This window comes from Astatotilapia calliptera, chromosome 12 (assembly GCF_964374335.1).
Source record: "Astatotilapia calliptera chromosome 12, fAstCal68.1, whole genome shotgun sequence".
In the NCBI taxonomy this organism is placed as follows: Eukaryota; Metazoa; Chordata; class Actinopteri; order Cichliformes; family Cichlidae; genus Astatotilapia; species Astatotilapia calliptera.
Genome location: NC_137433.1, coordinates 4,141,789 through 4,153,856, shown reverse-complemented (window position 1 = coordinate 4,153,856; position 12,068 = coordinate 4,141,789). Strand labels below are relative to the sequence as shown.

The window sequence follows — 12,068 nt, the reverse complement described above, 5'->3', positions numbered from 1 at the left end:
TAGCATCACAGAAATGTAGCAGTGACAATAATATTGTATGCTGTAATCGTACTGGGCAATTAGTGATACAAAAAAACCTGTTTTATCCTGTGAATAAAAGTATATGTTTTTGTCAATGTACCATAATAACAGAAGCGAAACGCAATATTGTGTCAGGACAATTCACTATTTATGCACAATAAATAAAGGAGCATAGCGCGACAATTTCTGTTCAGCGCCAGACTTGCTTGTAACCTATATCACTAATTATGTTATGAAAATGACGTATTAACTACTAAAAAACCCTGACCTTCGTGTAAATGCTTGGAGCAGACTAACCTGTGAGCTGGAGTGTTCTGGGACGTTATATTTGATCTTTGAATGGCTGCAATCCAGTCGCCTCTTTGTTACTTCGGAAACATGGCTCGAACAATTTCTCTTCAACGACGTAATCTGATAACAACCGATCTCTTTACCCGTCGGCTTCCCGTGGCTGTCATGCGACCGGCTATTGCAGTTAATAATACAACAGCTTCTTGCCATTTTTGTGTTTCTTTTTATCGCTGTGTGACTGATTTTAATTGAAAGCCTGCGTGCGCTAGTACCGCTTGCCACGAGTTCCCAGAATCCTTTGCGGTTCTACCCGTGAATGACGTCACATTTTCAATCTCTATATAATATGCATGTTAAATTTTATATTTGGGGTAAAATATCAAGTCTTTTCAAGTAAACCGGTTCAAGTCCAATTCAAGTCCCAAGTCATTGGTGTAAAAGTCCAAGTCAAGTCACAAGTCTTAGAACATTTTTTCAAGTCAAGTCTAAAGTCATAAAATTAATGACTCGAGTCTGACTCGAGTCCAAGTCATGTGACTCGAGTCCACACCTCTGGTAATTACTTATCAGAGGGATGCACTAATAGTTCTCTTAAAAGCCTCTACCAGATGCAAAAGTGAGAGAACTAACAATGACTAGCAGGACAGATCATTTTTCTGCCCTGTTAGCTTCTCCTCACTGCATTTAAAACCCTTCTCACATACAAACCCTTAATGATGCTACACTATATCGCAAAGACCTCGCTATATCATCTCAACAGAGCACTTTGCTTTCACAGTGCTTTCTTGTGGTTCCCCAAGTTTTAAAAAGCAGAACATAAAGGACAGCCTTTAGCTATTAGGTCCGTTTTCTTTGAAAGGAGCACCTTGTTTGGGTGCTTTTCGGGTGAGGCTTAAAACTTCCCTTTTTGATAACGCTTATCTTTCGGGCCGGATTAGGTGACCCTGCAAGGTTTCATAATTATATGGGTACAAGCACACGCTGCTGGAGGAACTCCCATAATACACTGAGCACCTCTCCTCTACTCTCTTTTACTCTGCAGGCATTTATATGCCACTATTGCATGCTATTAACCTTGTGCCTTGTTTCTCCTGCAGTTTGTACTTTGTCCTCTGTCTGTTTGTTACTTTCTGGAGCTATTTGGGAACTTTTTTTTAGTTGTGGTCTCCCTATGCTCTTCTTTTCTCTCTTCACTTCATCCAACTTGTTAAGGCAGATAGCCTGGTTCACGAGTTACTCTACATAGTATTGCAAGGTCTTTATGCAGTGAAAAAGTTATAAACAAGAAAAAAAAAACATGCTAGTTTTCTCCATTACAAGAACATTCAATAAACTCTTATGCAAGTGGGTGAATATAAAACACAAAGGGTCTGGCATTGATTTTTGCTAATATTTTGCATGGGCGAATGACGCACACTTGTATTGCTTCCTTTCAGCCAACGCTGTTGTTGTGTCTGTATTTTGTACCTGAAGGCACGCACAACAGAGATATCGTTGCGTGGCCTTCAAAAAACAGGAAATCATAAGTCACAAAACAACTTCTGGAGTCCATCAGACATCACAGATTGATGGTGTAATCATCCAGTGGATTTCTCATTTAACGTCACGAGGTTTAGTTATTTTTAGTGTGCAGATGGTCAGCCTGCAGGACTCATCCGCCCCTTGCAACTCTTGTCCTTGTCTCCTGCTTGCAGTGTAAATGTCTGATAGATGTATGCAATATATGGCAAGATAAAGACTCCGTCTCTTCCAGATGATAAAATGGAGGTAAAATTCTCCATTAGATCTTGATTCAAACAGCTGAAAAAAAAGAAAAGGTTTCTTTTTGAATCAGTGCTTTTAATTGATGGAGCCACATCATCAAAATACATACTTCTGCCCGTGAGTCTGCTTCACAATATCTCCAAAATGCTTGCAATCTTCTGTTCTCACAACATGTTTGTGCCTTCTCGTACCCTTTTACCCTCTTTGTTGTTGAATGCGTCCAAACAACCAGAGATGTTGTGAGTGAGCTTCTGTTTTTGATGAGTAGAAACCTTGAGGAAGCAAGCAGGAAAATGATTTCCAATAGGAATCCACCCAGCTGACACACTCCAGCTGGCCCTTGAGGCGATCTGTTCATTTTCAGCAAACTTTCAATAGGGAAGACGAACCAGCGTGAATGTCTACTCTTATCATTTCTTTTTATCTCAACTCTAGCAATTGATATTTGGTAATACATGATTCTCGTGGAGTTTTGATAAGACATCCAATATTTAGGTCCACACTAGTTGTTTGTATGAGAACACCCTGTACCAAATGAAATTGTTATTGCTTTTCCAGCACTGGTCTGTGGTAGGTAATGAAACTCTGGCTTCCAATTCATGTTTCTGTTGCCTGTGGTCAGAACTGAACAGTGTGTGTGAATGTCTTGGTGTCTGGGATAATGGAAGACATCGTGGCAGTACACATCAGTAGGTTTCATGCTTATGGCTTGGTTAAAATGCAGTGTCCAGGACATTAAGTGATACAAATGAACACATTTACCTGTTCTGTTTATAGCAGCAATGCTGTTTGAACATAGGTTTACACCAGCAGACAAGAATTATTGATTCCTTTTAGCGCTTTACAAAATCAGCACTGACATTCTGCAGGCATTTATTCATCATTGTGGAGCACAGGGTTGTACATTGACGTTTCAGATGTTTTTCCTGTTATGCTGCTAAAATAAATAAGTAAATTAAGCTAATATTTGTGGTGAAGTGAAGGGGAAGAGCTCAGTAGTCTCACAGCCTGAAGAAAGAAATGGCTCCAAAGTCTGGTGCTACGGCAGCAGATCCTGTATCGCTTGCCAGATGGCAACAGGGTGAACATGCAGCCACAGATCCTCATTGATCAGGCCTTTGGGGTAGCCAAATTTAGCTACTTTACTTACAGTATGTGATCAGTTCGACTTTTGATTTTTCTGAATGTTTTTGCCCTCTACTCCTGTCACTGATCTTTTAGTATTTGTTTTGTGCTTGTCAGTATAGGAATCTCAAAAACGTGGTGGATTTTCATTTACGAATCTAAATCAGTTTAAATGTCTGATTAAATGGGTCACTCCAAGTTCATGTTCATACAGAGATGAAGGCCTGTTAGCGCATTGCACATCTCAGATCTTTAAAAACAACACCCTTTTCCTCCTGTAAATGCTTGTCTTTGTCAACAGATGTATTACTGAGTCTGTGCAGTCTGAGAAAAGAGGAAATACTTCTTCTTTAACCAGATGAACTGTGTTCAGAGAACACTTCAGCTGGATCCATTTCACTGAAGCATCCTTGAATGAGATAAGAAAAAATGCAGCTCAAAGCTGCCGATCTCTCGCTACCGCTGACCCGCACCTCCTTGTGATTATATTTATGTTTATGTGTCAGGATGCGGCATCTTCAGTTCAAGTTTGATGCTCTACTGTAGCACTAGTTGTAAAATTGCACCAGGGATGCAGCAACATTAAGCAGTTCAGCAGCCCCATAATTATGGAAGAGGAAAACCAAGAGCTAAGCTGAGTCAGGTGGACTTGACCTTATGTTCTTGGTGCTTGCACTGCCTTTGGCCTTACAACACTAAAACAAAACCGCTACGTGATTACAGATATGTATTATAAAGCATCATAAGAAAAGTTCAGTGCATCTTTAAAGAGTTCTATATAACACAAGACTATTAACAAGTTCACTTGTTTTTATTCCTCTAATAAACTAAATTTAAGCAGACTTCTAAACATTACAGCTACTAACAATCGTCAATCACAAATTTTCTACAGTCACAGGGGACAAATTCAAATTCATCAACAAGTTCAGCTCCTGTCCCCATCCTATCCACACAGCCAGAACATCTGTAAGAGCAACAAGAGTTTAAGAAATGCTGATGTGCTACACTCTTTTTCTTTAATGTATTGCATTCCAGTAGAGTTTTGCCAGGGATACACAAAAGCATTTCTAGAGTTATATAAAAACCCGACAGAAGCATATGCTCTCCTTTAATCTAAGGTGGTATATTATAATACCCTGCTAATAGCCAACACAAAGTTACACTAATGACACCACACCGCTGAGGCCCTGTGCTTTCAAAATGATATTTTTCAGTGTAATTGGAAAGTTTTCTAAAGGCAGCATTTATTCATGTGTTCGTGTGGCATAGTAAACTATAGTGTGCCTGAGTTTGATGCCTCTACATATGAATAAGTCATATCCCAAGGCTATTCATATTTCATCAGACATCCTCATCTATAATGGACACTTTGCACCGGCTGAGGCCCTCACCTGATAGGGGCTGTCTCATCGCCCCTGTCCAGCCACTCTTGTGGAGGGATGATGTACATACACCATAGACCCCAGTTGTAGCCGTGGGCGGCATTAGCGTACTGCTGCACCTCGAACGTGTTGTACTTGATGTTGTCTATGGCGGGCAAGATAATGCGGGTATGATCCTCCTTCATCCGGGTCAGAATAGGTTCAGACCTATGGATAAGAAAAGAGACAGAAGTTAAAAGCTGGCTTTCTGGATTAGGTATGCCGAAGATTCATTGCATAGTTGCAGGAGGTGAATGAAAAGAGTGAGAGGTGTAGAGTCTGCAACAGGGCAAGTAACAGATCTGTGCATATATTCATTCTATCTGCAGAGGTTTGAAGCATTAATATTGCAAAAATGCTGGTCAAATCTGACTGAATGGATAACTTAACTGAATATGAATGTAAAGTGAAAGCTGTGGATGTGTATGTGCAGGAAACCAATGCATTTAAATGTTAAACAAAAAGTTCTTTAGTCAATAGTTGCAAAAAATGCCAGGAGCAGCTACAGATAGCTGCAGACACTGTCTCGACTTTTAAACCATTGCCACACTGACATGCTTTTTCAGTGTAGATGCAGTCTGGTAAACCAGCATTTATTCAACTTTCAAACCAATTTCCAGCATCTGCTTCCCTCTCCTGTTGATGATATGAAGTTCTTGCGAAATGAATTTTCTGTGTAACGACAAATGATATCATATTTGATATCCCTCACTCACGAAAATCCAATGTCAAATAGTGACACGCATTACAGAGAGACGCTTGCAAGGAAGAGTCCGAGACAGCCCTGCTGTGATCGTCATCTCATGACTTTTTCCCTCCCAGGCAGTTTTGGCTGGCACATATTAAATGGACTACACGCTTTCAAGACTTTAAAAATCTCAAGGCAACATCGAGATATTAATAAATGAGATAAAACCAATTCACAACTATCTTAGTTACAGCATATAAGAGAAGTTACATGGTGAAGCTAAGACTCCAGTATGTCCATCCATCCATCCATTGATTTTTCTTCCGCATATCTGATTCAGGGTTGTGGGGGGCTGGAGCCTGTCCAAGCTGTCATAGGGTGAGTGGGTACACACTTGACATGCTGCAGAGCTAACACATCGAGACGCAAACATTCATGCTCACATTCACACCTACAGTCAGTTTAGAATCACCAAAATGCAGTTCTGTTAATAGCAAATGTAGTAATAGTTAATAGTTCTGGTATTATCTTCAAAGGAAATTAAAAGACATTTAGAATGATTTGACTCACTTGGTCTATAAAACATACCATGCAATAACCTCTCCTTAGCTTGGCCATGGGCAGAACACAATGACAGTCATGTGCTTCTGGCCCTAGTTACATTTGTATAATCTTCCTATGCTAACAGATGATGTCCTCCATATTTTTAAAAGAGCACTTCATATGGTTCATATGCTACTTGGTTATGGGAACACTTTTCCAAATTAAAAAAGAGAAAGAAAGAAAACAAAAACTGGCTGCAATCATTACTTGATAAATGCATTTCTTTAAAAAAAAACACACACACACACTCCCCTCTCCAGTTTTCTAACTGTCAGTTTCTTGGCCCTGACTCATGTCCTACTTCCTCTCTCGCCCTCTTCAAAAAGTGGAACTCATTCATCTTCCAAAAACAAAATGACTTCTTATCACATGAAGGTAAAAGACAGAAACTACAGAGGGGAGTGAGACGAACTGAACTGTTTTGGGTGACAAAATAATCCTTTAATAACTTGAAAGCCCTGTGATTGACTGGCCACCTGTCGGAAGTCTAGCCCACCTTTTGAACCTATGACAGCAGGAATAATCTAAGACACCCCCGCGATCCTGTATGGGACAAGTGCTTAGAAAATGGATGCTTTGGAACATACAGTCTTATCTGTACTTACTGTATTAACTGTTAGAGAAACATGAGTTCCCTCATTTAATTTGTGACTTTACTGATGGATGTGGGTAAGTCGAACACAATAATAACGTATTATTTTGCTTTAGAAATGGTGGTACAGAACAAAGAAAGCTCTTTCATTTATTTTTTGTCTTCATTTTATTTTATACAAATATATTTTATGATAATATAAACCTAAGGAAACTTCATATTAACAGACGTGGTGTCAGTCTTTTAATTCAGTTGTATTTAATGTAATTTCTTCACTTAGGCACCAACGCTACCTGGTTATGGGAAAATAATGGTAGTTTGAGTCAAATGTTTGTCCCTTCACAAAATTAACCCTATAGTTTTCAAACTTAAGCTTCCCCAGCCTTTGTTCCAGTTCCAGTTTTATTTTATGTCGGATCAGTCCTCTAGCATCAACATTGCACAGGGGAGATGATCTAGGTCATTTACGCTGTAATTTTTCATTAACTCACAAAAAATGAGGTGCTCACTAAGTTCAAAGTGAAAAGAATCATTAATTAAATGAAAAAATTCAGGGTAGACTAAACTACAGTAGACAGTTTAAAAAACAAAAAATAAACAAAACAAAACATTTTCAGCTAAATATCAGTTATGCTTATATGTGTGTGTGTGTGTGTGTGTGTGTACATATATATATATATATAGAGAGAGAGATACATATATATATACATATATATATATATATATGTATATATATACATATATATATACATATATATATACATATATATATATATATATATATATATATATATATATATATATATATATATATATGTATATATATATATATATATGTATATATATACATATATATATGCACAGTTGGGCAAAGCATCTATATGAAAAATGGCAATCACTAATTTCACTAATTATGTGTGCTGCCTTGTAGGCTCAGTCATAAAAGCTTGTTAATATTGCACAAGATACGCCGTACAAGCCAAAATTCATTCTTTCACTCTCACATACATATATTCTTCTTTCACATACATATACTTTCACTCTCACATAGTTTTATTTTAATTTTTATATTTAGTTATTTTTATTCTCATGTTTACACATATTTAACACACACATTGCAATATTGTCCTCTCTTATACATTTATTTTAATGTACATATTTACAAATTTTCACTCTAACATAGATGCATTTTCATTTATGCATTCCTACATTTTGCTCTCATTTACATGCATTCAATTCAAAACTGATTCATGTTTGTGGCTGTAATGTGACAAAATGTGGGAAAGTTCAAGGGGGCCAAATACTTTTGTTAGCCACTGTATGTTTCTACCTCTTCTTCTTTACAGTATTACAAGAATAAAACATATCTGACAGGCAACAATAACCCTCACGTTAAGTGAAATTTGCATTGATTTTTCATTTAAATCATTTGATATTTCCAAGCCATTTAAAGGGTTAGGTGTTCAATCCAACAATTTAGTCTCTTAACCTGCGTAAGAACAATCTTTTTGAAGGCTCAGATGTGCCATACAGTGCTTGACTATGTAGTGAAACAAAGGCTCTGCTTTTACTTTGAAGACATTTTTACTGTAGCAGAATGCATGACGTGCTTTGCTTGACATGCTCAGCAAAAGTGTTGCTCTGAGCACTTCCTTACCTTGGGCAGATCACCCTGTCATTCCAACCTTTTCCATTCATCTCCTTCTGTCCTTGAGCTCCCACAACACCCTAACCCAGCCTACACCTTCTTTACTGCTGGAATACACGAGAGTGATAAGATAAGAGACAGTGTGGAAATGAGAACACATCTGCTTTTGACAGACGAGGCTGTGTGATCCTCCTTTCTTTATCTGCTATCTCGTGTTCCTTACATTGAGGCCGTTATTCATCCACATCGGTCCTAATCATGCTCAGTTGCAAATAGCAATGAGATTTTCCCTTCTACCAGTAATGACTCATCCAGTACAGCAAATACATGCTGACAACATCCATCACCGCTGGCTCCACAATGCCATTTCTTATATTCAAAGCAGAAGTCCTCTTGATTAATGAACTCTTTGACTACTTGTCTTTCAGTGCAGTCTGCACTTTTGTGGAGGTTCACACCAGGCTGTGCATGCATTTCAGATATTAAAAAAAAAATCAAGGAAACACAATCTATTCATATCTACTTGATTTAACAACAGCAGCATCACAGGATGTCTCATTATCTGTCCTACCTTTGCCCAGAATTGACGTAAAAGCCCTGCAGTCCTCCTTTCAAGGCTGCATTTTTTATTTAAAAATTTTAGATTAATGGATCTCAAATAGAGAACGATACTCAGGCAGAGAGTTATCAGATAATGGGATCTAACTACACCCTAAGAGCAGCAGGGCCCTAAGTGCCTAAAATAAGATCTTCTTTAATTCTGCATTAAACTCAATGCTGCAGACCGTGTGAGCTGCCCTATAGAAGTAGCTTTTTTTTAAATTCAGTAACTTAAAAAAAAAAAAAAAGACCCTAACAGACCCCTAGCAGAAAAAAAAGATCTATTAGCACTGAGGTCTTTAAATCTGCTTTGAGTGAAATCTTTCAAAGTTCTTAAAACATATTTATCTTTATTTTGAATGTTTTTTTTTTCATAACTGCGCTTTTATGATCAGGTTTCTCACTATAGTTAAAATATGATTAACAGCAGGTTGTGAACCCAATATGGGCCTTGCCAATGCAATTGCCAATTAAATTATTGCATATTATTGGGATTTTAAAAAAAAATTGTATTTCATCACAACATTTTAAAACCAGTCAAACTGACATTGCAGTATGGTACAATTTAGATCTGACAGTGCTAATTTGTGTTTGCTGTGTTATATAGGATAAAGAATCTAAGCCTGCAGTGCCTCTGGCCATCTTTAAGTGCATTAATCTTTAAATGTGCAGCCGTCCACAGTCCTTTCGCCTGGCTGTTTTACAGAGCAGCTCAGACATGCATATGTAGAGTAGATATTAATATTGGGCCAGTCTCCTGCCTCCAATAAAAAAGATGCAGGATTCAAAGAAGGGAAAGGTAGCCATGCAGAATTTAAATTCATTACAGGGTCGAGGCTTTTTTGAAGTAGATAGCGGGATGCAGAGGCATGAACTGGAAAAGGATCAAGGCGCAATGTTAGATTCCTCACCACTTCTAAATGCATTTGCCAAAGACGTGGTTGATATGATACAAACGTAAAGGCAGCATAAAGCCCTGTCTTTTCAGTGCTTTTTGGAGGTTTGCCTGGCCTGTGCTCTGTGAAGCACTCAGTAAGGCTGCAGCCTCCTTTCTCATCTCCAGACAGATATAAACACTGAGCCACTGCCAGACGCTGTGAGCGAGAGGAAAAACATGATTTACTTTATCTAAAAAAATATTTCCCCAGCCTTCAAGACCTCTGGAATTTATGTACCATTGAATTTAATATAATACCACTGCACCTGCATGGCATAATAATAAGCAGAAGGAGTTCTGTGAGATTACCAAAGGAGCCAATATCAAATATACATGTGGCAAAAATAATTAAAAATTACAAGAGGACTGTTTAATCCATTCCTTAGCTTTCTGAATTCCACCAGTTTGTCTCTTCCTTACAAGCACTCACCAGGTCACAGTGCAGCAGAACATTCAACATTCATCAAAGTGTTGCTTTCTGAAGCATGTATTTCATTACAACCTCCCTGCATCGACAACCTTATCTCCAGCGCACACTTACGGGAGCTGCTGCTACGTTGTTAATGGTTAATCGTTAATAACCTGAGATTGCAACTGTGCAAGAGACTTCAAAACCAAATAAATATCAATTTCCTCCCCTCCGCAACCGTTTGGTTGAAGTATGGCATACAGTAGGTTCTAATTACAACATGCTCCTCTTTTCTGCTATCAATCCTGTTTATTTACATAGCACGCGGAAGGAAATTGGTCGTCTTTGGAACACAATGGACAACGGCTGCCCAAAGGATGGATGGTTAGAAACTACAGGAGAAGATAGACTGCGAGCATTAAGCCGGTGCAAAACCGCATTAACCACAACGACGATTTCATATCCTCATATTCAAGCGGCGCAAAGCCACAGAAATCAGACTCCATCGCTCTTGTGGTGCAAAACGTTTGCTTATTAACTCCTGAAAAACAAGTGCTTCACCAACTTTTTTTTTTTTTTACAATCTTCCTTTTACAAAGCTGATAAAAAGCACCTGACACCACATAATTTCTATCAGTCACAAGCACTCACGGTGGAAGTAAGTAATAAAAAAGCCTCGAATGTGAATTTTAGCAAACTCTAGTTTGTTTTTAATCCCCATAAATCATGCTTATTCACCTCATATTTTTCTCCTGGTCACCCCCCCACTCCCACCCCTGCAGTTACTTAATGCCCCCCGTGTTTGAGAACCACAGTCATAAACCAACATGCTGTGAGGGAATGGGAAATGACTAAGTGCGTGATACAGCATGATACAATTATGTTTGCTTAAACCCAATAATAAGTTATGCGAAGTAGCAATACATTTCAGCTGCAAATGTACAGCACCTCCGGGGAATACCACGCCAATGAATCACAGCGATGCCACTAAGAGCTGGCAGCATTGTCTCTGGCTCAGTATGCATAGGCACTGTGTACAAGGTCATTGAGGGATATTCACCACAACATCTAGAGGAAACATCCATCTCACTTATCACTGTATGTGTCATAGTGAATAATCACATTATGATAAACGGCTTCTCTTCCATTTGAACAAATAGAAAGTGTAGATACCGCCAGTGAATCTGAGTAAGAGAGTGCATGCTGTTTGCAGGCATACAGTAGATAATAAATGCACACACTCTCTCATACACAAAGAAATCTAAGCGGCGTGAGCAAGCTTGTAGAAGTTGGCTGTCATCTCTTCAGTTGCTATATTCCTTTATCCGGCGACTACTACTAAAAAAAAAAATATCACAGGCATTCTGCTCTACTTTCCACTGACTTCTGTAAATAACACTTCATGCAAAAAGCAAAAACCGGAGCTGCAAAATAAAACAAAACTAACAAATCTTCAGCTGCAGGTTGTCAAAGGAAGACGAAGGTGATACATCGGTGAAGGTGTGTGGAGCAGAAAGAAGAGAGCGTCGCACGGTGAACAAAATATGCTGAGGTGGCTTTGGCATGTGGAAGAGGGACGGATGGAGAGGAGGAAGCCTACGCGGAGGTGAGTGGGGTATGTTGCATCAATGACAGGCAAGTCTACTTCTGAGCAAGAACAGATGGGGAAGCAGATGAGGGAACCACTGGGGTGTCAGTTATCATCAGATATGCACCTAGGCATTGATGCAACTTCCTTTGTGAGTGCTGTTTCCTGCCCGGGTCGTGCCACTTCTGGGCCTGTAGTTCCCATATGGGCCATAAATGGCCCGTCAAGCTTCAATAACCGCGGCTTATCAAGTCATCTCTTGGTAAAGGTCCCTTTGATTGCTGACTAATGTTGTGGTGGGATGTTTATAGGTCAGGCCCACTCTGACCTTTAGTGCTTTAATTTCATCTTAATGAAGCAAAACAGAACATTCTGATTACA

General features: G+C 38.9%; 2 protein-coding genes across 2 annotated transcripts in view; both read right to left on the bottom strand.

Moving 5' to 3' along the window:
• The window catches only part of atad1a (ATPase family AAA domain containing 1a), a 190,799-nt gene that overhangs the window by 113,390 nt on the left and 65,341 nt on the right, over positions 1-12,068 (bottom strand). The window lies entirely within an intron of this gene.
• galnt9 (polypeptide N-acetylgalactosaminyltransferase 9) overlaps positions 1-12,068 on the bottom strand; it is a 107,007-nt gene that overhangs the window by 50,298 nt on the left and 44,641 nt on the right. The window contains exon 5 of the mRNA XM_026186141.2: positions 4,593-4,790. Within this exon, the coding sequence (XP_026041926.1) occupies positions 4,593-4,790 (198 nt within the window). The remainder of the gene's footprint in view (positions 1-4,592; positions 4,791-12,068) is intronic.